General features: G+C 58.7%; 1 protein-coding gene across 1 annotated transcript; it reads right to left on the bottom strand.

The window, feature by feature from the left end:
• Positions 1-746: 746 nt before the first annotated feature.
• CNTFR (ciliary neurotrophic factor receptor) lies at positions 747-27,563 on the bottom strand (the record flags this gene model as incomplete). Its single annotated transcript, XM_079706700.1, has 10 exons — positions 27,493-27,563; positions 26,736-26,841; positions 18,657-18,741; positions 14,294-14,527; positions 6,910-7,027; positions 6,574-6,740; positions 5,293-5,456; positions 1,662-1,842; positions 1,157-1,325; positions 747-918 (listed from the first exon to the last, which is right to left on the bottom strand). Exons 3-10 carry the CDS (start codon positions 18,739-18,741, stop codon positions 747-749), a joined length of 1,290 nt encoding a protein of 429 aa, XP_079562826.1. The 5' UTR covers positions 26,736-26,841; positions 27,493-27,563.
• Positions 27,564-27,818: the final 255 nt, after the last annotated feature.

Here is a 27,818-nt window from a genome sequence, read left to right as displayed (position 1 = left end):
ACCCCTCCGCCCGGAGGATGAAGCCCGGCCTCCTTCCCTTCTTGCACCTCTGCCCCGTGGGTAAAGCCAGGCCTGGGCACCCGTGGAAGGCAGCTCCGGAGATGACCCCTGACAGACCTTGGCCCTGCCAGGATTCAGTAGCCTCCGGGGTTGACTGGATGCCTCCCCCCACCGCCGCGCGTGGGACCTGCCTCACTGGGGCCCCTCGTTCCCCAAAACTCTGCCCATGGCCTCCAGGGAGCTCTACCCTCCAAAGAGGCGGGAAGCCCCGTCCCCGGACACACCTGCCTGAGAGCTGAACTGCCTCTCCCCACCTGTCTGGGGAGGGCTGTCTCTCTCCAACTCTAACTGCTTCCCTCCTCCAGGCCTGGAAGGGGAGAGGTCCTTGGACAAGGGCTACCCTCCCAAAGCGGGTCCGGTCCAAGGACTCATGAAATGGTGACGTTTAATGAGAACCCCCCACCCCCGTATATACATCTGTAAAAAATTCAAATACAGCAAGTTACCACTGAGTCAGACTACAGGGGACTGACAGGGCATTAAATACTGCGGGGCAGGAGCAGGAAAAGGGGAGGGTCGTACAAAACAGGGGCGGAGGCGGGGCACTGAAAAGTGTGGGTGCCGGGGGAAGGGGATGGCCGGGCACCCCCAGCATCAGGAGCTTATAATCTGATGGTGGCAACAGAGACCCTGGAACAGACAGGACGCTGGGACAGGAGGCGAGACTGTGATGTGAGGGGCTCCCCTCAGGCCCCCAAGGGCTCCTGGGAGTCGCTGGCGTTGGAGGGCCCAGCCCCAGGGCTTAGGACGGAGGTGTGGGTGCTCTTTGGTGGGTGGGTTAGCTGCATGGCCCCCTGCCCTGAGCGGGGAGGGGGGCCGGCGTGGTGTGGCGGGGCTGGGGGGGCGGCAGGCCCGGGCCTGCCGGGGTCTCTACAAATTGTGTCTCAAGAGAATGCCGAAGGTCCTCCTGCCCGTGTGCAAAATAGAAACCGGGGTCTTCGGGCTCAGCTCCGGCCTCCTGCTCCTCTGCAGGTGCGCTGGCATGTCCTCACGGGATGCCGGGCTCTGGGGGGACAGGGCAGGAGGCTTTGAGGGAAGAGGGTGGGGTCGGGGTCCCCTCGGGCTCCCCTCCACCACCCAGCCTCACTCCACTTACCAGATCAGGAGACTGCCGGCAGCGGCGGCAGCGGCAGCCAGGGCCAGGGTGACAAGGACACTGATGAAGAAGGGCACTGAGGGTCCTCCGCCGCTGCCCAGCTCCCCGGGGTCACAGATCTTCGTGGTGGGCGGGGGTGCCAGGGAGCTGGTGGTGCTGGCCGTGGTCTCTGGGGAACATGGGGGAGACTCAGGGCCGGGCTGGGCCGGGCCGGGGCTGGAGTCCCACCTCCATCTGGGGTCCACGGGCACACTGCTCCTGCTTCTTGTGTCAGACCAGGGCTGCCTCTCCTGTCAGACAGCCCCTGCCTCACCCATCAGGCAGGTCTTTGCTTCCCCAAGGCACCCAGAGGTCCCTACCGAGAATGTGCAGACAGCAAGGACAAGGAACAGCAGGGGCTGGACAGACCGACTGGAGTGTGGCAGCCACACAGACTGTGGAGACCCCTGGGGCAGATGCTCCAAGTCCCAGGAGGAGCAGGAGGGAGCCCAGGGGGCGGGCTCACCGGGGGCCTGGGCCTCGGTGGTGAGGTGTCGCGGCTCCTCAGTCCAGGGTGTGGCGTGGGCGGCCACACTCCAGTCACTCCACGTCCCAATCTCATTGTCCTTGGCCGCCACCTGGATGATGTACTCCTTTCCAGCGTAGGCATCCGTGATGGTGTGCGCTGTGCCATCCGACAGCTCCACCTGCAGCCAAACCACGGGGTGGGGGTGTATAGGGACAGCGGACCCTGGGGGTCACGAGACTGAGGCACCCCCGGAAGAAGTGAGAACACTTGTGGGGAGAGAGGAGTGAAAACACCCCTGGAGGGAATGAGGACTTCCCTGGGGGGAGGACACTGAGAATACCCCTGGGAGAGTGAAGACTTCTCTGGGAGGAGACACCACCCCCATCCCACGCCCCCACAGGGAGCAAAGACAGTCCCGAGGGAGGAGATCTTTAAGGAGATGAGAAATGCCCCGAGGGGAGAGTAAGGAGGACTTTGCTCATTGTCTTCACTCTGCTGTCACCCCAGCTCTCTCACTAGCCCCAGCCCACTCCCGACCTCAGTTCCAGCTGGAGGCGACAAGAGGAATGGGGTGAGAGAGGTGTAATGTGCCGCCCTCTCCAACTCCATCAAGGAGCTGTTTAAAGGGAAGGTTACAAACGCAGGCATGGAGCTAGGCTGCCCGAGTCCAGATTTTAGCTCCATCCCCTACTAACTAGGTGACTAAGTCACCTAACTTCCACATGCCTTGCGGTCCTCATCTGTAAAATGGCGTTAATGAGCTCTCTCACAGGGTTGTAATGAGGACCCAGGCACATGGTGAGCACCAGAGAGACTTCAGCCAGCTCTGTCGTTATCATGGGTTCCAGCTCAGAGCCTGGGCTCCCAGATGCCTGGCGCACCCACCAGCCTGGCCCACCCACCAGCCTGGCCCCAGCTGGGTCTCCCCCTCAGGGTGGCCTCACTTACGGTCATCGCCCTGCCTGAGGTGGAAAAGGGGTGGGGGGCAGCTCCTGGGGCGGCAGGACAGCAGGACAGCTGCTCCATTTCCTCCTGGAGGCGTGGCCACCCCACCCCTGCCCTGGCCGGCCCCATCCTGAGGGTCTCCCCCAACCCTCCAGGCTGGCCTGCCTGTCCGGAGCCCCTCCCAGGCCCAGGCTGGGCTCTGGTTCATCTCAGCGGCACCCGCTGCCTCATTAAGGCGCCTCGTAAACAGGGGCAGCCGGCAGGGGCGGAGGAGGGGGCCCGCTCTGGGCCACATGTGGCTTCAGGGCATTTTTGGCCCCTGTTACACTCTTCCCCCAAGAAGACCAGGGTCTGGGCTACCTGACCTGACAGTCTGTGAGCCCATGTGCGTGTGTGTATGTGGATTCATGTGTGGGCAGCTGGGTCCAAGTGGGGTGGGAAAGCCTCCCAGTTCCTCCAGGGTTTGTGAGCCTGAGATAGGAGGTACTGGTAAAGGCCAGAGTCAGTATGAGAGCCATTTTGGGCTCAGATCTGGGCTCAGTAAGTCCTACTCCCAGCCCTGGAAGATCGGCGGGCCCCAGGGACCCTCCTCTCTTGGAGCTGGGGCCCAGTTCCACCTCTGGTCCCCCAGTCCCCTTTAGCTCTGCAAAGACCCCTTCTGGCTAAGGAGCCCTAGCTCATTCGGCTCCTTCTCCCTCTTCCCAGGATTTGACCCTCGGGCCTCCTCCTTCGATTCTGTCCCCCGGATCTCCACATCTGTCTTTCCCCGAAGGGAGAGGGCCATGGGGAGCAGATCAAATTACCACCTCATTGGTGGGCAACCAACCATACCTCTAGGAATGTGGCCTAGAAGCGCAGTGCCCTCCTGGAAGCCACATCTCCTAGGCCTGGGGCCTTCTTGTTAGGTTGTCACTGATCCCTTAAGCCACCCCCTTAAGAGAATGGCTCCACAACTGTCAGGAATTCCCTAGTTGCTGGCATCCGCCTTACCTAGGAGTCCTCCATCCAGTCTGTGGCAGCAGACATCAAACATGCCCTCCCAGCCTTCCTGCTGAGTTAGGCCCAGAGCAGAAGATGTAGGGAACCCATGCTGGGTCCCAGTACTCGCCTCCCCCTCGTCCATGCTGAGACAGCCCCTGCCAGACCTCACAGTGCCCAATTCTTGTGTAATTCCTGACCTGTATCTCTCACATCCTCCTGAAAATCCAAGTGATGTTTTTCTTTGCTCTCCCCTCCACTCCCCCTCCCAATCATACACCTGCCTCTCTCCAAGCTTAAGGATTGGGGAGAGTCCATTCTGTTCAGAGCAAAACTCAAGTTCAAAAGAGCCATAAATCTAGCCAACCACAATACCAATGTGACATGGAGCAGGGATAACATGTGCCACAGGCCATGCATGTTCTTGCTACAGAGCCCACATATTTTGCTCTGCCCGCGTCAGCGTTGGGGTCAGCTCTGCCCACGGTGCAGGCCAGTGGGTGGCCTTGGCATGTTAGTTGCACGCACGTAGGGAGCACGGTTCCTGCTGGGGGCCACGTGTGTGCGTGCATGTTCCCGTGTGTGTGTGGTAGGCAGTGTGCCAGGTCCACTGCAAGGCGTGTGCACTGCGACGCGCGGGGCTGCTGCCTGTAGCTAGTTAGCAGGAGAGGGGGGCTTGTGAAACTAGACCCTGGTTATTAGCAATGCATTAGTCGCGGGCAGCTGGCCAGGCGGGAGGGACTCCGGACTCTGTCAGGGAACATATGAGCATGTAAGCAGCCTTTGTGGGAGCCAGGCCTGCAACCAGAACAGGCGCCCTGGAATCGAATTACGCGTTTTAAAGGCCAGCTGGGAGAGGCGCAGGAGATGAGGTTGGAACCAGGTGGATGCGGTGGGGGCACAGGTTGACCCTGGGTGCCAGCCTGGGTTGCCCCAGGGCGCACCTTCCCAGCCCCAGACCTAGCCCACACACCTCATAGGCCACGTAGCACCCACAGCCCTATGGGCCCAGGGCCCTCAAGGAGAGAGAAACTCAAGTCTGCCCCAAACCCCTGGCTGCTCCCCAGAGCTCACTCTCGTAGCTTGATCAACATCCCAGACCACAGCCTGACCCCATACTGCCCCCCTTCCACTGCTTCATTCCCAGTCCAGACCACCTTCTGACCCATAACTTTAAGCTGACCTCTAAGGTGGACTTGACTTTGGAGCCATGACACTAATCACGGCCTGAGCTCATACCCTGGATTGAGCTTGACTCTATTGCCTGATTCTGACCCCTTGAGCCCATCTGTGAGTCCTTGAAGACAGAGACTATCTTGCCCCTTGGGTCCAGCACAGGCTCAGAGCCTGGCCCAGAGTGTAAAAGGGAGATGTCTGATCAGGGCTGAAGCCGGAGGTAAGAAAAGGGAAACACTGCCTGCCATCTGCCTCCCAGCATTTCTCTCCACTACCATGCGGAGCCACAACGATAGATGCATTCCTGTTGCCCTAATGGGGGTCACCAGGAACCCCTAAGGACCTTAGATCAGGTCATCTCCCTCAGCTCCATCCATCCTTCCAGGCCCACCTGGTCCCTTCTTCCCCCCGGAAAGCCTCTCTGACTGCCCTCAGGCTTCACACTGGAACAGCTAGCAGCAGGGATACAGGGGCCTCCCACGCCGTGTGGCTCTGACTCAGGCTCTCGGGATCTGGGCAGGGCACTCACATGCTGCCACTGGTCCAGGATGAGGGGTCGATAGCGCAGAAAGAACTTGAGAGGAAAGGACTCGGGGTCAGGCCAGGTCGAGGGGGTCTGCCATGTCACCTCTAGCCGGCGAGGGTTGCTGGGCACTGGCCGGGCTACCACATTTTCTGGAGGGTCAGGCTTCACTGTTGAGGAAACACAGCTTCAGTACCACACTGATCTCTTGGAACAACCCCATTTCGTCAACCCCAGCCGCCATGTCAACCAATGCACATCAATAATCATCGCTCTTCTCTGGTGTCAATTTTGGCAACCACCGTTAACAACCATCTCATTGCTTCCACCTTTCACGTCCCTGTCATCACCAATGCCGGTCACTAGAGCCACTGTCACCAGCTCATGATATCAACATCATAAATTTCATCCCATCATCAACCCCGTCCTCATGATGACCAGCATCCCAATTACTAAGCCTATGTCATGCCCTACCACTACCCTCATCATCACCTGGGTCACCCCAGCCTGTACCAGCATCATATACTTCCCCAAGCCTGGCTTTTCACCTCAACTTTTCCAGTTCCAAACTGAGACATGGCCTCGCTTGGAAGAGGCTGGGTTTGAAGCTGCTTTGTGGGTCAAAGTTAAAAGACAGTCCACAGGTGTTGCAGATCTGGGTTGGAAGTGGGCTGAGAATCTGATGAGAGCATCTAAGAGCCCAGCTCACATAGCGAGAGACTGGCTGGGGATCCAGCCATGCTGGGGGTGGGGGGCAGGCGGAGGCACAGGGTCTGGCTGGGATGGGGCAGGGGTGGGCAGAGGGTCTGGCCGGGATGGGGCAGGGGCGGGCAGAGGGTCTGGCTGGGATGGGGCAGGGGCGGGTAGAGGGTCTGGCTGGGATGGGGGTTGGGGGAGGGCGATATCTGTCCCAGTCCTGTCTCCTGTTCTGACACCTCATTCATCACAGGCCGTAAGGAAGCCATTAGCGTGTGTGTGGGGGGGTGGAGGCTGCAGCTGCGCAAGGGTCTGGCCCAGCCTGCCCCCCTCCCCCTCCTGCATGCTCTGGGAGCCAGAGAGAGGATGGGAAGAGCCGCTGGAGAGCTCTCTCGGCCCCAGCAGGTGAAGGACATCCACTCAGATGTTCACAGGTATATGCATGCCACGCAATATGTGTACACATTATACGTTCCACATATACCTGGGCACACAATGTGGACACCCCCACCAACGCTCATATACACATTGGCAAACATCCACTTACTCCCACTGGAGTATGCAGCAGAGACCCGCCCCCTCCCCACGCACCAATGGTGAACTCATCGAAGGTGATAGCTGTGGCGTTGTGGCCCAGAGCGTTGCTGACACTTATCGAGACCTTGTACTTGACGGTGGAGAACAGGTGCATGTAGCGGATGTGGCAGCGGTTCTTGAGGGCCGGGTCCTTCTCACAGACCATAATCTTGGAGCCATGCCTGGGGAGGGATGAAGCCCAGGCACCGTTACCAACATCAAGGTCGGGTAGGGCAGAGGCTGGGGGAAGGTCAAGCCCAAGGCTGGGCTAGGGTCTGGGGGGCATGATGGGGGGCCGGGGGAGAGGTCAGAGGTCAGGGTTGGAACCAGGTCAAAGGTGCATCTACTCACAGCACAGTCACATTGAAGGTGTTGGGGATGTAGGTGGGAGTGGGCAGATGCCAGCTGCAGTAGAAGCCCTTGGGATAAGTGTTGGAGCGGCAGCTGAGTACGGGCTCCCGCGGCGGCACTGGGGGTGAGGACAGCACGGTCAGGACATTCTTGGAGCCCCCAGTCCCCTGCGTTAGCGTGGGGACAGGTGGGCCCCAGAACCCCAGCTCTCCCCCTTCAACCCATCAGCAATGCCAGAGGTGGCGGGGGGAGGGTGCTGTCAGCGAGGGTCTGAGGCTTCCCAGGCCACAGAGAGCCAGATGTTTAATTAAAGGAAAGCAAGGGCTGTATGGAGAGACAGCCCCCCCACCTGCTCAATGGAGGCGGGAACGTGGGGAGCAGGGGGCTGCAGGCCTCAGCTCATCGATCACAGGACGGAGGTGATGTCTGGGGGAATCGGCCCCAGCCCCAAATCTCCTGCCACACTGCGTCCATTTCCAGAGGAAGACTGTGCAACAGAGGCCAAGGGGGGTTCTTGACCGGGTCCTCTGGTTGGTGGGGTGATCAGGGTGCACTCCCTGGAGAAGAGACATCCCAGGCTTCCCCTCGGGAGAGAATGAGAAACACGAGGACAGGCCTGGTGGCTCCACATGAACGACAGCACTGGGCGGCTGTTCATATGCACACATGTCACCTATGTGTCTGTGTGTGACATGAATGAGTGACGTGTGATGGAATGTGGGTACGTATGTAGGAATGTCTATGTGTACGGCTCTCAGAGCACATGTCTATGTGTGACTGCATGTGTGCGCAGAGAGGAAGCTGCTGTTCCCTTGGTGTGTACCTCACCCCAGCCCCAGCCCCCAGCTTCTCCATCACAGACCCCTAAGGAAGCCCTTTAGGAAACTTCCTTGGTGGCGCAGTGGTTAAGAATCCACCTGTCAATGCAGGGGACATGGGTTTGAGCCCTGGTCCGGGAAGATCCCACATGCCGTGGAGCAACTAAGCCCATGCGCCACAACTACTGAGCCTGCGCTCTAGAGCCTGAGAGCCACAACTACTGAGCCCGTGTGCCACAAATACTGAAGCCCATGACCCTAGAGCTGGTGCTCCGCAACAAGAGAAGCCACTGCAGTGAGAAGCCCGCGTGCCGCAACGAAGAGTAGCCCCCACTCGCCGCAACTAGAGAAAGCCCGAGTGCAGCAACGAAGACCCAACGCAGCCAAATATAAATAACTAAATAAATTTATTTATAAAAAGAAAAAAGAAGCCCTTTATATGGTCAGCAGCTGCCTTTACTCTGGGGAACGCGGAGGGCCAGAGAGGGATGGGGACCTACCTGTGGCCACACAGCAAGCCAGAGCTGGTACTAAACTTCAGGACGGGGATACCCACCAACACGACCACACACACATAGTTGGGAAGTCCTCTCTGCTGTCTAACCACTCTTTTTGCTGCCGTGAGCACTTAGCCCAGCTGTCCCACCCTCGGGCATTCGGTAAGGCATGAGGACAGCCGGCTCAGGTTCCTGGAAGGAGGCAGCTTCTGTGATCTGACCCAGGCAAGGCATGTCCGTCCACGGCTCCAGGGACACTGACACCTCCCTCCTGTGCCCCCCCACCCCGCCCTCTGCCTGACAGGTGGACAGGAAATGGGAGGGGGGCGGCTCAATAAGCCAGGGATGGTGAGGGGGAGTGCATGTCCACACTTGCTGAGTGGCCGTGGCGATACTTGGGGAGCCGTGGGCTTCCATCCACAGTGTGCACGGGATTGTGGATGACTGTGTGTGACTGCATGTACATGTCCAGTATACGTGAAGTATGTATGTATTGGGGCCGAACCCCCAGGGCCCGGTCTGGCTTTGCAGCAGGAGAGATGAAGGGGTCAGAGAGGCATGAGGGGAGCTTGTATGTGGCAGGTGGCGTGGGCTACGCTGTGGGCAGAGGTGGCTCCAGCCCCTGGCCTGCAGGGGAGAGCTGGAGGCCAGCTGAGCCTGCACGAGGGGCAGCCTGCTTTCTGCCCGCTGCTGCCTGCCTCCCCCGGGAAGCCTTCCTGGCCCCACGTCCATCTTGTGTCTCTTCCGTGTTCATCCTGCACGCCTCACGTACGCCGTGCCTATCTGCCCAGGGACACAGAGGCGTGGAGGTGGGGGGTGGCCAAGGACACAGGAAGCGCCTCGTGGGGGCCTGTGGGCCAGGCCGGAGTTGGCAGCCACCCCAGGAGGAAAGGACATTCCGAGGTTGGCTGAGAAGCCTCCACTGCCCCCTCCTACCACCACCCTCCCTTACCCCCAGCTTCAAAGGAGAAGGGCACTGGGCGGGGGGCGGGGCGGGGACTGAAGCCTGCAGAGTCAGCTCCCTGCCACCTGGGACTCTTTGGAGGGCAGAGCGGGCCATGGCACTGGACTCGCAGGCCCCCGCCCCCGCCCAGCCTCCTCATTGGCCGGTTTCCTCCATTTCCCTTTGACCGTCCTCTCCCCTCGGACCAGTCTCCCCTCAGACATCCCCCCGCAAACCAGTTCTCCTCTCTGACTGGGCAGGTCATGGGGGGCGGTGGGGAGGGCAGGCAGGGCTTTGTCTGTCATCTGGCTACTCCTGCCTGGCCCTGGGCCCTGAGTAGGGAAGGGCTTGGGTTTCCTGACAGGGACCAGGTTTCTCAGAGGGAAAAGGAGGAAAGAAAAACAAAGAAAAGGAAGAAAAGGAGTGACTTGCTGCAGCTGGAGCCCAGCTGAGGGGCCGGGTGGGCGGAGGTGGGGGTGCTGAGAGAGACCAAGTGTGAGGCTGTGGGACAGTATGCAATGAGGAGGCCTGCTGGGAGCGCGCTGCAAGTCAGGGGAGAAGCTGTTTGTAAGAGACTGCCATTGTGAGGCTGTGTGCGTAACTCCGAGAGGCTTCCTGTGTGTGACTGGGACTCGGCAGCAGTGTCACTGCGATTGGCTGTGCGTGGCCTGGTGACTGCATTTGTGTGGGGCTCGGGGTGAGGCTGTGTGACTTGGGGATTGTCTACACGTGTGAGGCTGTGTGGCTGAGGTCCTCCATGCAAATGCGTGTAAATGCGCTGTTGTGTGTGAAAAAGTGACAGCGGGACTACAAACCTGAGACACTGCGTATGAGACGGAACATAAGTGTGAATGCATTTTGCGAACTGTGGGTGTGGGAAGGTGCCCAGAATTCCAAGTGTGTTCACACGTATGAGCTGAACACCGTGTGAGAGCAGGTTAGAGGCTGTGTGTGAGCAAAAGCCCATACGCATATGTGTCATGATTTCACATACAGGCATGCTCCTGGATGCCCAGACTTCCTGAGTTGCCCCCATGGGGGCTCCTGAGATGTTCAAGTGACAGCATCAGCCTGTGGCAGGGCGTCCCTGAGTCCCACGCGGGGCTGTGTGTGCGTGTGCATGCGTGCGTGTACCCCCGCTGGCCCAGGATTTGTTTGTTTTCCTAACTGGCTTGTTTTTCCATGTCCAGCCCACCAAACCGCATGTTTTTCCTCTCATCTCGCCAGCCCGCCTGGGCTGGAGCCCCCGGCATGCACGAGGCCTGCCCGCCGGCTCAGAGAGGAGGAGGGGCAGGCTGCCCACACCCCTGGCCAGGCCAGGTCAGGCCAGGCGGGGCGGGGTGACCCTTCCAGCTCCAGCCCCGCCCGGGCCGCACCCACACTCCTCCTCCTGCCTGGCATTCAAGGCCCACGGCCTGTCCTAACCTTATCTCGTGACACCCCTCGAGGCACCCCAACTTCTGGACTCCTAAATGCCCGCCTTCTACCCATCTTTCCTCCCCAATTTCTTCTTCAACCACAGGCTGCTCTCTCCTTCCCCACCAAACAGAGCTGAGGAGGAAGCGAGGCTGAACCAGGGGTTCGGGAGTTCCTGTCCTGACCCATCAAATACAAATATTTTAAAACTGGACAAAGAACTGTCTATTTAAAATTAGTCACTTAATCTCTGATTTATTTCAGCTTAAAATCAGAATGACATGGAATTAGCAGTGTCTAAGGAAACAAAAGGATGCTACTGAAAGGAACCTTGTGATCCTGTTTCCTAATGTGGGGGTCCTTTCATCACCCCGGGTAGGGGCCTCCTTGCTGGCTGTGACCATCTGCCTGAGGGCAGGAAGGTGGGTCAGGAGGAAGCAGTTCAGGGATCAGCCTGGTTAAGGGGACTTTCAACGGAATATTTTTATGATCAGGTTCCCTTGGAAATAGAGACATGAAAATCTTGTATGTTTAGGATAAATATTGAATAATTTTTAGTTTGAATGGCCCACAAACCAGGGGTAGCTCTGTCCTGTTCTCTGAGCACTGGCGAGAAGGATAATTTGATATTGAGTGTTGCCAAACCCAGTCTCTTGTTACTAATATAAAGTGACTGAAACAATCATGATTAATGTCCCCTGTTCCTCTGACCAACTCTTTAGAAGGAAACAAGGCAATGAGAGATAAGTATCTGTAACTAATGCTACAGCCAACTCATGGCCAGCTCTCCTCTGACAGGCAGGGCCTGGGGAGTGGTCAGCACTATATATAAAAGGTCTGGGGCTTCCCTGATGGCGCAGTGGTTAAGAATCTGCCTGCCGATGCAGAGGACACAGGTTCGAGCCCTGGTCTGGGAAGATCCCACATGCCGCGGAGCAGTGAGGCCCATGAGCCTCAACTACTGAGCCTGTGCATCTGGAGCCTGTGCTCCGCAACTAAGAGAGGCTGCAATAGTGAGAGGCCCGCGCACCGCGATGAAGAGTGGCCCCTGCTTGCTGCGAAGACCCAACACAGCCAAAAATAAATAAATAAAGTAATTAATTAATTAAAAAACCAAAAAAAACTTATAAAAAAACAGGTCTGGGCTCTGGTCACAAAGGGCAGCTGTGGGTATGGCTGCAGGCATTACATCTAGACCCAATCCCCTTCCAGTGACCTCTCAAAGAAAACCGAGTCATCAGGAATGAGGGCCCAGAGCCACCAAGGCCCAGCCATCACAGCCAGCCTTGTCCATCCTGAGGAATTCTGGGACTCGAACTGAGAAGACAAGGGTATGGGTGAGTTGTACCAAGTTGGCCTCATACTCCTTGCATGCCACTCAATATATGGCCTTTTTCCCCGTGTAAGGGCCCAGGGTTAGGCTGCGTGGTCCACTTCTAATGCACCCTGTGGTGGGCCAAGGAGGACGCTGGTGGGCTGATCCTGCATATCTCAAGCTGGCCGACAGGGGTCACTCCACCCTCGGTTTGCAACTAAGGCGTTTCGTGATGACTGCCATCTCTCCAGTTTGAACACATAAAAAAGCTTTTCCGTGGGGAAAGGAACATCCCTACCAAAACATACCTGTACCTCTCCTCTAGCCCCACTGATGGGTCAGTGTTGTGGCAGACCCCGAGCAACACTTCAGCCTAACATTTCCCACGGTTGTCCACACCAGTCTCCTGATAGTGGGGAAAGGGCCTGCTCCCAGGTCCCTCAAGCATCTCCTCCCCTCAGTAGCTCCCAGGAGTAAAGAAACCATCTTCAGACAGTGGGGTGCATCACCCAAGTAGGATGAGGCCAGAGAAGCTTGAATCCTTGGCTCAAGAAGAAACTATTTTCAGAGTATTTATTCTGTCAGTTGGTGCCTCTGGCTGAGCTCCAGAGGCCTGCCCAGATGACCATCAGCAACACTGATAACCTCACCATCCCGATTCTCCAAACGCCTCTTCTGAATCACACTCACCTGCTCTTTCTTCTACCTTCCTGCCGGATCCTTCTGATCTTTCATCTCTTTTTGTGGCTCGCTTTTTCCATCAACCCCTTTTATGGTGATGGTCTTCAGGGCTGGGTTCTGGGTCCTCTTCTCTCCTCATCCCACAATCTCACCCTTGGCCATCTCACCACCTCCCAAGGAGTTAATGCTGACAACCCCCCAAATTCCCATCTCCAGCACAGGCCTCTCCCCGAGTCCCAGACCCTCAGATTCACTGGCTACCAGCCATCAACTCCCGGCTGTCCCCCGGGGACCACAACCCAACAAGTCTATAGCAGATGGTGGTGCCGCAGATCCCTCACCTGTACCCATTGACCGCTTCTGCAGTTATTTGCCTCAGAGCTTCCTTTGGCCACCGAAACCTGCATTGCCTGTCAGGGCATCAGGGCAAAAGTGCTTGGGAATTAAAGCAGCCCCACCCCGACCCCTTAGTGTATAAGCATCTGAGCCCCCGCACTCCTTAGGCAGGAGAACTCTGAGGCACACATTCTGCCTTGGCTCCCAGGGCTCCCCCGGCGGGTTAAGCGCCAGTTGCCCAGAAGCAGTGGCTAGATAACTCCCCCTTTACTGGCTAGCTTAACTACCTTTTCTATCACTTTCCCATTCCCTTATGATGTTTCTGTCACCTGCCAAACAGACCACCTGTATGCAAATTCTCACCTGATTCTAGGGAAACCCAAACTGAGACACCGTGTAAACAGAACATGCCATCTTCTCCTCCAGCTGACCCTTCAACCTTGTCTCTGTTGCAGCGATTGGTACCACCAGCCGTCTTGACTCTTCCCCCTCTCTATTCTCCTGTCCTCCCTACCTCCAATCCATCACCAGCTCCTGGAGGTCCAATCACCCCCTCTCAACTTCCCCAACTCTATGCCCCGGTCCTAGGTCCCCCTCATCTCTCCTGCATCCCAGCAACAGCCTCCTTCCTGCCCCTGCCTTTGCCCATCCACCTGCCTCCCCTCAGCACAGAGAGAGGGACCTTTAAACAACATGACTCTGATCATGTCACTCCCCAGCTTCTAGGATCATGATCTACCCCGTCCCGTCCTTCAGCTCCCTTCTGCCATTTATACCAACCCAAGTGGCCTTTTCATGCCCTCCCAGCCTCTGAAACCTATGGTCGCACTCAGCTCTCTGCCAGAAAGAACTTTTTCAGTGTATCCTCCAAATCCTCCAAGCCTCCGTGTGCTTCACACTCCAGGAAGCCTTCCTTCTTCCCTGGAGCTTCCCAGAGTGCCACACCTCTACCTGCATAACCGTATACCCCATTTTCTTCCCTAAGGCCCTCAGGGCCAGAACCTGTGAGAGGACACAGTGGAGTGAGGCCACTCCAGCTCGGAGCTGTGACTCTAGGATCCTTCCCCACCAAGCCCCAGGTGGGCCATGCCTGCCAGCCCTCCTGTGCCCATCTTGTCATAGGGAACAGGATTTCAGGATCTCAAAGATCTCCAGTGGGGGTGGATACAAGTGCAAAATGCCAGGGGTCTGCAAACGGAGTGAGACTGGGCTCAGAGGTCAGAAGAGCAGGCTCAAACAGGATCAGAGGGCAAGGGTCAGGGCCTCCACCACTACCACCAGGAAGGGGCTTTGAACCAGGCCAAGGGTCTGGGCCTCATGGACAACGCCCTTGAGTGAAGTGGGAGGTCAAATGAGGGGTGCTGGGAGTAACACTTACAGCCCACATTTAGGAGGACTTGGTGGCGCAGGTGCCAGGAGTCGCGGTGGAAGCAGGCGTAGAGGCCGCTGTGGCCCAGTTCCAGGCCATGGAGCACGAGCTGAGAGCCGTTGAGCAGGTCAGGGGCCAGGTCTGTCCCATTCACCCGCCACGTCACAGATGCATCCCAGTTCGCCGTCCCACACGGCAGAGTCACGTCTGAGCCCAGGCGTTCGTACTGCACGTGGGGTGTCTCTGTGGGGGCCGGGGAGGGCACAAGGCAAAAGTCACAGGTCACAGCCCCGCCCAGCACCCCCAGGCAAACGTGCACGGATGAGAGCCCGTGAATGTGCGCAAGTGAGGAGTCCAGGCCGAGAGGCTCTGAGTCTCACGGTGTGAGTGTCCTGGGGAGATGAGGGGTATGCAAAATTCCTGTGCGGCCGTACAAGGGTACAGGCATGTGAGTGCCTCCAAATTCGTACGTGCGTGTGCACGTCTGGGGACTGTGTGTGTATGTGTATCTGTAGAGAGTTTGTGTAGCGTGCTGAGAGAGAAGACCCAGTTCACCTCCAGTCCCCAGGTCCTTTTAAAAGTTTTCCTGACCCCCATGACCCCAACCTCTTGCCACCAACAGGCCCAGCCCCAGTCACTGACATCTGCTACCCAGGCAAGCTGGGGCTGAGGGGCCCCTCTCCCGAACTCCTCCCTCTGTCTCTTCCCATCTCTTCATCTTCCCCATCCTTGTCTTCCTGTCCTGCCTCTCTCCCTCTCCCTGACTCTGAGCCCCTGACAAGCCCCCCGCTCCCAACCATACAGGGCTGGGGCGGCAGCAGGAGAAGGGAGAACGGGCAGGGTCCAGGCCAGGAGCCCTAGGGAACCCCTGGCAGCTGTCAACATCATCGTGAGGCAGAAACTGCTTGGGGTGTGGGTCGGGGAGTGCTGGGACTGAGGGAGCTCTCTGACCATTCCTCTCTTGCCCCCAGGAGGGGCCTGTCAGAGCCAAAAGCAAACCCCAGCCCTGGCCTCGGCAACCCAGGCGTGATGGACGGAGCCCAGGAGACTGGAGTGGAAGGGCGGGAGGGAGCACCTGTCCAGAGGCGGCGCTAGGTGGGGAGGCGAGTGGGACAGAGGCACCGATTCTACAGACAGCCCCAGAGAAGCGGGCGCCGGGAGATGTGAATCTACCCTCCTCATCCTGCCCCCCCCAGCCTGGGAGGACAGATGCTTCCCTGGTCCCGGCCAGATCTGTGGAGTGAGGGTGGGAGGGGCAGGGCGAGGGGGGAGGGGGCGGGGGGTGGGGCGGCCGCGGGATCCCTGTTAACACTCCTTCACGGCTCCCCTCCAGAGAGCCACCCCGCCGAGCCCGGGGAGTTTCAGAGGCAATTCCTCTTCACGAGCCAATTAAGTTGGGCCAGTGGCCTCTTAATTAGACTTGTTAACACCACTAGGGCTGCAGGGGGTAGGGATCCCCACCCCCCACCCCCCGCCCCATGCCACCAGCCGCCCCCTTCCCTCCTTTATAGACCCCTTCCCAGTTCTGCTTTTCTCTGTGCTGAAACATCTGTCCCTGTTTGCGGCCTTGGTCACTCTCCCTGTGCCGGGGATTTCTCTGTATCTCCAGCTCTCTCCCCCGCTGCCTGTCTCTGTCTCGCCCCTCTCTGAGCCTCTCTGTCCCCATCAAAGGAGAGGGAAGCAGGAAACCCAGCCAGCCCTGACCACTCGTCTGTGGGGCCTGGGACCAGCCGAACAGAGGATGAACAGGCGGAAGGGTGGTGGCCGGGGGGCCTTGGAGGCCACAGCTGTGAGGCTGGACCAGAGACTGACTGGGGGCCTCCCTCTGACCAGAGGCCCAGTGTCCACGGCTCAAGCCATAGAGCGCCCCCAGTCCACCAGCCCTAGCCACGAAACCCCCCCTCCAGCCTCCCTTCCAAAAACCTGGAGCTTCCAGGAAACATGCCAAGCCCCTCTCTCTGCACGCCCCCCCACCCACCCCAGCAGAGACTCTGCATCCAGCGGCCTGAGGAGGAGGCTGAAAACTGACCGTCGTGGAGGGGGCGTGGCCGTCACGGTTCCAGCAGCAACACATGGACACTGACCAACAGCAGCTCAGAACTAACACGGCCCCGGTATGGCCCTTTAATACTGGGGGGCAGGTACAGCCGCAAGATGAGGAAACCAACCCAACAGCACAACGAATGTAATGGCAGTGGGGTAACACGTGGGGAACCCTGTCTGCCTCACAAAGGAAATGGAAACACAACCTAACAGTGACAAACCAACCATGTAAGGGCAGGGCAGGAATGAAAAAATGACAATACAATGACAGGTGACAACTACAGGCCACAACGCAGAGGCAGAGGGGGTAATGTGACATGACAATCACACAGTGTCACAACTGCTACAATTAACACAGCAATAGCAATACACACAGCCATGCAACAGCTCCAAAGATGGCAGTGATTTAATCCTTTGTCTCTGGACAGCTTTCCTCCCACCCCGTGGGTGCCCCTACTGATGTGCTGTCCATTTCAGAAATTAAATCAAGCAGCAGGGGGAGGATGGGCTTCTTGGCCCTGATGCGGTGACAAATGCTCCAAAGGAATCAGCTGTGAAAAGGTTGTTAGAAGCCAGGATAAGAGACAGAGACAGGATGAGGTCATGGACATCGAGGACACACAGGGATAGAGCTGACAGCTCCCTCACACCTGTGCACATGGGCTCACATGGGGACCACATGCTGGAAACAGTCCCCCCAGGCGTCCTAAGCAACTTCACGTCACCACACACATAGGATGAAGACAGTCACCACAAAGAAGAAAAAGCACACACAGGACAACCATCCACAAGGTCACAGCTACGCAGGGACACTGTCCCACTTCAGGGACAGTAACACCTGATAAAAGGTCACATGCATGCACAGGAAGGGCACTGTCACCCAGAGGCACAGTTACACATGGGGACATGGTCTCACACACAGGGAGACAGTTTAACAGGGACACGAACACACGACGAGACAGAAACACAAGAGAAACTAACAAACTATCATACATGGGGTACAGTCTAAACCACAAGGACACAACCCCACAAAGGCCACGGTCACACATCAACTATGTCACACACAGGGCACAGCCCACAAGGATATAACTACACAGAGAAACACACCCAAACAGGGACACAGTCTCACTCACACAAGAACACAGTCTAACACACAAGGACAGTCTCACACTCTCAGAGGTGCAGCCTATGCCCACACACAGGGCAGGGGCGAGGCCAACGGGGAAGACCGCTGGCGGGCCTAGGCTGGTCTGGTCAGCACAGGACCCCCAGGCGGGCCGACTGCAGGTGGGGGTCGATGCGCTGGCCTGGTGGTCCCTTCAGTCCCTGCCCACTGTGGAGCAGCCCTGGGGCAGGCCAGGCTCTCTCTGGGCCTCAGTGCTGGGCTCACGAGGAAGAGGCCACAGGAGCCTCGACCTACTGCCCTCCTTGAACCCACAGCCTTGAGGGTCATGGAGCTCAGCCATTAGGGTCTGCTCTGCGCCTGGGCCCCAGAGGTGCCCCCACCTTCTCTGCCTCTACCTGAGCCAACTGAGGTGGGGGGCAGGACACAACCAAGCGGGGAGCTCCCTACACTTGGAGCCTCCCTCGTTCAAGGAGTTTCGAGGTCAGACCTTGTACTGATGTGGTTGCCTGAGATGCTGCCTCACATGCAGAAGGGCTAGTGGTAAAGTTTCCCAGCAGGGGTGCAGCTCCTTGCCCTGTGGACTGTGAGGACTCAGCACTCACTGGACAGGTGGTGCGGGAAATGCAGGAGGCTGCCAGTGGCGCAGCCTGAGCAATCCCTGCCCCCTCCAGCCACCCCAGCTCACTGACCGGGCCCCTTCCTTGATGTGCCCACCCTCTCCCACTTGTCACCCTGACCATCCCCACACCTTGTTCTCAGTCTACCATCTCTGTCCCTGTATTCCTTCTGGGATAAGGGGAAATATTCTTACCCACTGTCCCAGTGCCTCCCACTGCACTCCCATAAATCCGAGGGAACCCCATTTCACCAGATACTGGACAGGGCCCTGCCCCTAGCTGCCCCCAACTCCCATCCCACCTGCCTGTACCCTGTATCAGTGCTAGTGGGCAGAGGGACGGATCATCTCAAGCCAGAGATACCATCAGCATGAGACCACCCAGGAGTGACTGGGGGACTGTGTTTATGGGATGACATCAGTGGGTCACCCCGTATATCAGTGTTATATGACTCATGTTCATATGTGACGATGCCAGCCTATGGCAGTAGGTGGCTCTTGGGTGGGTTGAGTACAGCTATGCCGGGGAGGGTTCACGCTCAGTTCCCAGAGGGGGTCAGCAGGGAGCTCCCCCGCCCAGCACTCACCCTGTGGACTGTGTCTCTGGGCGTAGACCACGGCAGCGGCAGCAGCAAGCACGGCACAGCAGGCCCATGGGACAGGAGCAGCCATCTGTTGGGAAAGAGTGGGCAGCGGGGAAAGGGGCAGCATCAGCCCCGGCAGGAGCCTCCTGGGGAGCCCCCACTCCTCTCAGGCAAGACTGGGAAATCCCAGCCCTAGGGCCAGGGCACCTTGACCCCAAATGCCCTTCTTAATGGGGCTCAGGATCCTCTTCAAGCAACAGAAAACATTACTGGCATCTGTAGGCAGAGGTCTGCTAAGATGGTAGAAGGCAACCTACGATGTTGTTGTTCATTACAGCCGCTAGAGGCAGGATGGGTTACAGATCACTGGTAATGCTAGGGCCATTTTTCTAGGAAAAAAATAACTCACTGGTAAGGTTAGCTAATTAGCTATAAACATCACAAACTGAAAGGGTGATGTTCTAACTTGATTGGAGGTCTATACTTCTCCAAATTGCCTCGAATAAAAGGCCCCCTGCCAGGCTCCTGGGGAGAGAGCCCCTCGGATCTGCCCCTGCCATGTTCCCCCTACCCACCCCGATCCCCCAGTGAGCCCTGCCCCACTGGGCTCTGGGAAGTTCAGAGCAGCAGGGTACCAGGGCAGTGGTACATTGCGACCAGGTCAGATGTGGCTTTTGCTTTAGTGGACACTAATGATCATGAGAAGGATGAGGGATTTTCCCTGTCAGGGACCACAGCCCGTCCTTCAGCCCAGGAGCCTGGGAGCCCCAGCCCGCCTGGGAGCCCCAGCCCAGCAGATATGCATCAGTGTCTACACACTCCCACGTGGGTACACAAAGCACACTCAGGACATGTTCCTAGAAGCCAGGATGGATCCAGTGGCCCCCTTACCTGCTGTCCTGCTTCCTGGGATGGGTCCAGCTGCCCTCACCCCCCTCCACCCCAGCACATGCCCACACCTGAGGGCAGGGAAATAACTATTTCCTGCAGGAAAGGTTCCCAACCTGACTCTCCCGCCCCAGTCTGAGGAGAGAGGGGGACTGTCAACAAGACAGAAGCAGAGATCCAGAGAGGGACACTGCCAGACACTCAACCACGGCCACTACCAGAGGTACAGCCAGACACACAGCAAAGACACTAGCCAGAGACACTGCCCAAAACAAGAGACAGAGCCCCAGGAAAAGAGCCCACACACAGACTGGAGAGACTGTGCCGGGCACGATCAGACAAAGCCAGGGAAACAGGTAGATAAACCAGATAACCGGCCAGAAACACGGCCAGAGAACAGCCAACACACAACCAAAGGACCCGCAAGAAACCCTGTGAAAGACTCAGCCAGACGCAGGCAGACATATCAGAGGAAGAGTAAGCAGCCCAGGCAGAGAAACCATCAGCAACATAGCCGGAGAGCCAGAGACACTGTCAGAAACCATGCCAGAGAAACTGCCTGACACACAGGCAGAGAAATACCAGAGGAACTGATAGACACAAACAGGCATACACCCAGGAAAACTGCCAGCGAGAGAGCCAGAGACACAGCCAGATGCTCAGTCAGGAAGTATCCATACCACTCAAGACACTGCCAGGGACATGCAGACGCACAGCCGGACACACTGCCAGAGAAACAGCCAGAGACACTGCAGAAAGAGCTACAGCAGGGGAGACAAGTGTGGCTGTCAGCCTGGAGCGGCGGGTGGGGGAGCCGGAGAGAATCTGACTTCCGGGGCCTCCTTTATGGGAAGGGCTCCTGCCTACCCACTGCTACACTCACCCCTCACAAGGTGAGCCCTCCCCTCTGCACCTGGTGATCCTCCAGCTACAGCCACAGGAGCTCCGGCTGCCCCTCCCTGGCACAGCTCAACTCTCTAGGCCCCAACTGGCCTCAGCTCCCCCTCCCACATCTGTGACCCCTGAGGCCTTTGCTACCACCGGGCCTGGCTCCTGACCCTCTGCCACTCCCCCATCTTTAGCTACTCCTCGGGCCTAGGAGGGTAAGACAATGGCCAAAGTCACAGTCAGCAAGTGGTGGGGCGAAGAAAGGAACGCAGGATGAACCAGTGCTAAACTCAGAGCAAACGAACCCAGGATGAACCAGTGCTAAACTCAGAGCAAACGAACCCAGGATGAACCAGTGCTAAACTCAGAGCAACCGAACCCAGGATGAACCAGTGCTAAACTCAGAGCTGGGGCTGGAGAAAGGGAGATAGGAGGCTGGAGGCCTATGTGGTTCCCCAGCTCAACCCCTGCAGGGCGCCCTCAGACCCTCCCCAGCCCTCTCTGCCGTCCACCCATGCCGTCTCCTCAGAGCCAGCCCACTGCCCACCACACGGGAGAGGAACCAGGCAGGCGGGCCGGCAGAGTGGACAGAGGTTACATCACAGAACGGGAGTAGAGGGACAGGGCGGTCCTGTGCTCCCTGCTCCTTCCTGGTCCCAGCTGGGAGGGCTGTGCGGGTGAGGAGATGGCCTGGCACGAGTGTAAGGCATACAACACACACACGCACGCGCACACACACACACACACACCCGGGTCCCCACAGGGGGAGGGGAGGCTTCTTCATCAAAGTCGCCTCCATCAGCCCGATGAGTTACTGTAAGGGCCGGGCCCTGGGCCAACGGGGCTGCAGCCATGGGAGACGGGCGCTGCTGAGAGCAAGCGTTGCAGAGAGGGGGGATGGGGTACCACGACAGATGCTGCACGGTTGGGGACACCCAGAAAAGGGAGAGACCCAGGGAGGGGGGAACAGAGAGGCAAGGAGAGAGGGAAAGCAGTGAGCGGAGACCCTGAGGGACAAGAAAAGAACAAGACAGGGAGAAATGGAAGAAGAGTCACAGGAAGAGAGACAGGGAACATAGGAGATGGGCAGAGATTCAAGGACAGAGGGAGAGAGACCCAGAGAGAGTGACAGAGACCCCAACAGGGTCTCTGTGCCCACCAAGAGCATCTCTCCAAGCCCACCCACCTCCTGCAGTGTGAGGAGAGGATGCCGTCAGTGCAGCAGCGCTGGCTGATCTGAGACAAGAGCAGGGCTTCCTGGGGGCTGGAGGGCTTCTGCCTATGAATCCAGGAGCCCAGCCCCCATGGCATAAGGGTGGACAAAACCCCCATCCCACCCCACCTGCAGGTCCAGGGGGCCCCAGGCCAATTTCACTTCCCTCTTCCCTCCGAGTCCCCGCTGGACCCATTCCCAGGCAGGGAAGCTGAGGCCAGAGGCATCCAAGCTACAGCTCTGCCCTACCCTAGCTCACCTCAGGCCACCCATCTCAGGGCAAAGAGCATCTTTCCCAGGAATTTTCCAGGTCCACACCCCATGGCTCTGGGATAGAGCTGGAGCATAAATCCCATAAAGCCCCAGATGAGGGCTATGCAAACTGGCCCAGGCTCCCTGCAGACCCTTCCAGAGGCCCAGCCTGGCCGCCAGCCCCAGACCCAGAAATGAGGAGGGAACAGAGGGCACCCCACTAGCAAGTGCCCAGCAGCCCAAACCCCTTGTAAGCAGAAGCCCAGCACCTCTCCTGACACAGAACCCCACAGTGTTGCCACACACATACACACACACACAGGTGACACATCAAGAGACAACCCTGGGCCCCCAACTTACTGTCACCGTTCCACCATGACACAAAGACATTACACACTGATAACAACACCCAGTGAAAATGACACAGTTGCACTGTTGACAATGACATACAGGGATATTGACAGTCACCACAGTGACAATGATGCAGTGAGTGACAGTCACACACAATGACATCAACAAACAAGGCAATGACACCTGTTAACACTGACACAGTCACAATGACAGTAACCTCAGAATCAAAGATGCAATGAGACTGACAGTCACATAGGCTAACAATGACAGTGACATCCACAGTCACACAGGGATGCTGGCAGAGTCAGTAAGATGGACAGTCACGCAGAGTAACACCAGCCCTCAGTAATGCTGACACCACAGAGGCTGACAGTCGCCAGCAGGGACACTGACACAGTGATGTGTTCCAGATCAAGGACCTCAACTACCCAGTTTCTTGCTTAGGATCCAGGGCCTGAGACCCCTCGTGCCAGCCCCAGCAGGAGCTCAGGTGCCCTGCACTTCAACCCTCAGCCCCTGCCCAGCTGAAGGCAAAACCTAAGAAAGGGAAGTGTGAGTCTGGGAAAGCCTCTATTCACCCTTGTAGAAACAAGGCAGTTTAAGTTATTCAACCCAACCCTGGGGAACCCCTGCCACATCCAGGATGGGACTGGGGGTTCTGGGCACCACTGCCTGGGGCCCAGCTCCGACCGCGTGTGTGTCGATGTGCAATAGCGTGTTCTGAGCTTCGGGCTTCAGGGTGCTGGTTGGTGTGGGTGTGTTGAGGGTCAGGTAGGTTCAATCTGGCCTGGACAATGAATGAACGGGGAGGCCCCACGTGGTACCTCCGAGAAACTGAGATCCAGCGGAGGTCACTGGCCTGGACCCCACCCCCCTCGGCCTGGGGCTGAGGTGAGGTCAGAAGCATCCTTCTGAGGGAGGGCATCTGGCCCACAGCAGGGGCCAAGGTGACATCTCCATAGCTTCCAGTCTCCCTTGGCAACCCCAGACTCCAGGATCCACCGGGGTAAGGGAAAAGGCACTCTGTGTTGGGGCCTCATCCCCTTCTTGTCTCCCTACCACAGCCCTAGAAGATGCATCCTGGGAATGAGGCAAGAACCCAGGGCAGGACGACCCGCTGATTCAAAGGCCTAGGAAACTCTAGGGGCCTCAGACCTGCAGAGGAATTAGGGTGGGGGAAGAGAGACACCTACACTTGGAGACAGAGAGGGAAAGTGAGAGACAGGGCAGGGGCAAAGGCAGGGACAAGGACATGGTGGACAGGGAGGAACAGTGCTGGCTGAGGGGGCGGCTGGGAGAGACAGTCTAGGCGGGCGGGAAGCTCCAGGATGGGGAGGAGGGGCTGAGGCCAGGAGGCCCCCAGATCCCACCAGGCCTAGGCAGCCTGGACAGCGTGGGCGGTGGCGGGGGGGGCAGAGGCCTGAGCGGTCCAGAGGCCGGGGGTGGGGCGGAGGCCAAGGAGGGAGGCCTGGCCCCTGGCAGCTGGCCCAGCAGGCCCCCCATGGGGGAGGGGGCGGGCCTGGGTCAGGGGCCAGCTCCTGGGCTGGGGCCGGCTGGCCATGGGGCAGCCTCCTGCTCCCCGCGGTGTCTCCCCCTGTCTCTTCCTCCTTTCTCTCTGAATCCAGACCTGGCCCTGCTCTCAGCTCTCAGTGCCCCCACCCTAAGTGGCACAGGACCCAGAAGCCATGCCTGGGTTTAGGACTCAAGCCGTATCTCCTCCTGGGCTACCCATCCCCACCCGCTCCGGGAGCAAGCCCCCATGCTCAGGGGAAAGGACCCCACCCAAACATATGCCCCCTCCTCCCCCGCAGAAGGGGGCAGGAGAAGCTGAGCACCAGTGGGAGGGGGGCCAGGAGGGAGGCAGGGGGAGCGGTCCCCCAGCTCCAGCCTCTGGCTGAGGCTGTGGAAAAGGAGGCGGCAATGTGAGTGAGTTGGGGAGGGGGGTATCCGCACCTGCTGTTGTGACCTCCACAGCCGGAGATGGGGGCCTGGCGGGGGGGGGCGGACAAGATTCCGATGGATTTTGGCAGCAGCCCGGACTCTGAGCGCTCAAACCCCCCACCCCCCAGCCTCTTGCACCGTGGGGACCCTGAGATCAGCACGTGCGTGCCCTGCTGCACGTGTGTGCGGGCGTGTTGCGGGCCTCCCGTGACAGGCCTGGCTGGGCAGCTGGGAGGTGTCCTGGGGAGATGGGAGTCTGAATCCCACCAGCCGTGCGCACATGTGGAGCCCCACTCGGGGCCCTGCATGCTGCCTGGTGACCTGGGCACTGGCTTGTATATGCTCACATATGCAGGCCTGGACTTAAGCAGCACTCTCGGTGCAAAAGGTCTGGGCTTTCTCCCTCTAAAGTCATCTGATCCAGCCCCCTGCCTCTCAAATGGGAAGCAGGAAGGGGCAGATAAGTTCATATCCTCCCTTTGGGCACATGGGCTCTGGATAGCTTCACAGCACCTGAGGTACAAGAGCCAAATCCCTCATCCCCTAACCCCAGTCCAGAATCCCTTCTGGCTTCTAGAAGAATCAGGAGGATCCCTCTATCCAGAAAAGGCCCACACACCAGTCGGGTTAAGTCTAGGGGGAGTGGGGGCTTGGGGGCTGGCCTTCTTGGAGGGACAGACGCTGCAGCAGGAGGTTAGACAGCTGGAAGAACTCCACGAAAGGCGGGGGATGGGCAGAGCAACAGGGTTGACTGAGACCTCCCTCCGCCAACAGGGGAGCGGGCTCGCAGCAGATGAGGCAGGGGCAGGAAGGAGGCTGCAGAGCCCTCCATGGAGACAGAAGGATGGACAGAATGGCTTTCCAGACTTGGGGGCTGGGACAAAGATCTATTTGCCTCAGCATCTCCCACTACACCCCACCCCTGGCCCCATCACTGCTATGGTGCAGACACACCCTCGAATATATACACAGAGGTCGATGCTTGCAAGCTTGTGTGTACGTGCGCGTGCGTGCACACGTGCGCACACGAACACACACACACACACGGGGGCTGGGGGTGGGCAGTGCATGTGAAGCATTGATGTGTAAGGAAAAAAACCGAAGATGGTCTTTCCGACAGAGCCAGAGGTGAGCAGGGGAACAGAAACGTCAACGGTCTTCACGTGTGCTGTTCTCCCTGCCCCCCAACATGCACGCACACTGCACACACTACTTCTGAGGAAGCTTCTGGTCTGCTGGGCAAAAGCAAGCCATCCTTCCTCCCCCTTCCTCCCCTCCGCACAGTGGGGAAGCCAGAGCAATCTGTTCCTGATGGGTAAACACAGGCATGAGTATGCGCGCACACATGCTCACACACACACACCAGCGATTCAGGGGTACATGACACCCAGTGCTCACTTCACCCCAAGATGGGACGCACGCTCGGGCTCTCACTACCACTGGCAGAGCTTCCCAAAGTCCCCCACCTCCACCACACACAGCCAGAGCTTCACAGACACACCCAGGCAGCCTCTCGCTGACACAGGCACTTGGAGTCTCCCATCACAGCCACTCATCACGGCCTCCCACGTGGACACCCGCTGCCACAGCCTCACACACGCTGGTATGCGCGCGCACACGAATCACAGTCACAGTCACACACAACAGACTCTCTCACACGCACTCAATCAAAACAGTCCTGGTCTCACATATGGATACCAGCACACACTCAGAACACTCACCCTTCCACACAGATAACAGAGCACCTCCAGAAACGCAGAGCCCCGCCCCCCCGCCCCGGCACCCTCAGCCCTCACACCCCTACACTCAGCAGTGGGAAATAGATACACACTCCATGCTGGGACCTTGGGTCGCCTGGCCTGTGCCTGGGGGAAGACAGGATAAAGCTCAGGGTGGCCTAAAGCAGGAAGGGAAAGTTCCTGAAAATCAAGGAAACGGACTATTCCCTACTCGGCTCCTTCCTCTCCTAACCCTGCTTTTGCCAGTATTTGGGAATGAGGGGAGATCCTGGCCAGAGCAGAGGGGTGAGGGAGCCCCCGGGTGAAGAGATGGTGGCACTGGTGGCAGCAGGAGCCAGCAAACCCCAGAAACCACCCTGCCCCCAGGGCCCTCCTGCCTCACCTCCTCACCCCCTCTTCTCCAGGATGAGGAGAAGCAGCAGCTCTCAGCCTAGCCACCTGCTGAGTGACCCCAGGCCTCTTCAAAACCTCTCTGTGCCCACAACTGTCTATAGGGCACCTGAATGTCAGGCCTGGCTGCAGGAAGGGAGGCAAGGGGAAGGAGATGAGGCCGCGACCTCAAGCCCCAGCCCCTACCAAAGCCCTGTCATCACTGTCAGACCCCAAAGAGAGATGGGGACAGCACTGGCCAAGCCAGTGCTCCTCTGACAAACCACTGAGGACAAGAATCCTAAAGTGTCCTTGGACCCTGCAGCCCCACCTCCCATCACAAGAGAGGACGCTGTGTCGCTGTCCAGGCAGAAAGGAATCCAGGCTGTGCTGGCAGGGCCCCAACTGCAGAACAATTGGCAGTGCTGTTGACATCCTCACCACTTGCCACTCCAGGTGTAGCTTGAGCCCTGATGCCCCATCCTAAAGTGAGCCTGAGAGGGCTCCATGGAAGCCAGGCAGGGGAGCAAACACCGGGCAGCAGAACCTAAGGAAACCAGGCAGGGCGACCCCATAAAGCCAGATGATGGGGACTTAGGAAAAGCAGGCCGTGGGGACAAAAGAAATCAGGCAGCAAGGTCTGCGGAAACTAGGCGACAGGGCCCAAAAGAACATAGGCTGTGGGGGCCAAATGAAGCCAGGCCGCGGGGACTGAAGTTAGCTAGGAGGTGGGGACAAATGAAGCCAGGCGAGAGGCCCACAGGATGGGAGAAAAGAAAGCTATCAGGAGCTCATGCCCTCTGTCTAGATGTCCCCCACACCCTGGGCCTCTCTCTCAGTAGCCCCCTTCCCACCCAGGTGCTGGTCCCCTCCCCCAGGCCAACGCACACAGCCAGAGCCCCCTCCTCGCTCAGAGGCCTGGTCCAGTTGCAGCCACTGGGCCCCGGCCCCATCCCTGGGACCTCAGGAAGTCCCAGTCCCTCCCACCGGCTGCAGAGGAGGGGGGCTGGGGGGGGGGAGAAAGAGAAGAGAAGAGAGACAGCTTGGCAGAGGGAGGGCCGAGCAGCCGCGGGGGGCGGGGGCCGAGAAAGGAGCGGGAAGCGGCGAGGCGGGCTGGCGGGCGGCGCGGGCGGGGGCGTCTCTGCCGCGGGAGCGGGGGTGACAAGTTCTCCGGCCCTGCGGCTGCGCGGCCACTGACCTGGGTCCCCGTGCAGGCGCCCAGTCGGTGCCTCCGGCGCTCCGTGGGTGCGCCCGGCCGCCCGCGGTCATCGGGCCCCCGGGGTTCGGGGCTGGGGCTCGGGCGGCCCGGGGAGCAGGCGTGTCCCCCCCACCCCACCCCCGAGAGTCCCGGCGGGCGGGCGAGCGGGCCGGGAGGAGGGGAGGAAGGAGCGCGCGGCGAGCGAGCGAGCCGAGCTAGCGGAGGGAGCGAGTGAGGGACGGCAGGCAGTGAGGTCATCCTTTGAATCTAATTGTCTGAGTCAGGAGGAGATGTGGCACTCGTTGCTGGGGGAGGGGAGGGAAGGG

Source organism: Hyperoodon ampullatus (assembly GCF_949752795.1).
Source record: "Hyperoodon ampullatus genome assembly, chromosome: 6".
Taxonomy (NCBI): domain Eukaryota; kingdom Metazoa; phylum Chordata; class Mammalia; order Artiodactyla; family Ziphiidae; genus Hyperoodon; species Hyperoodon ampullatus.
Note: the sequence above shows the minus strand (reverse complement) of the source record. Positions and strands in the feature narration are given on the sequence as shown.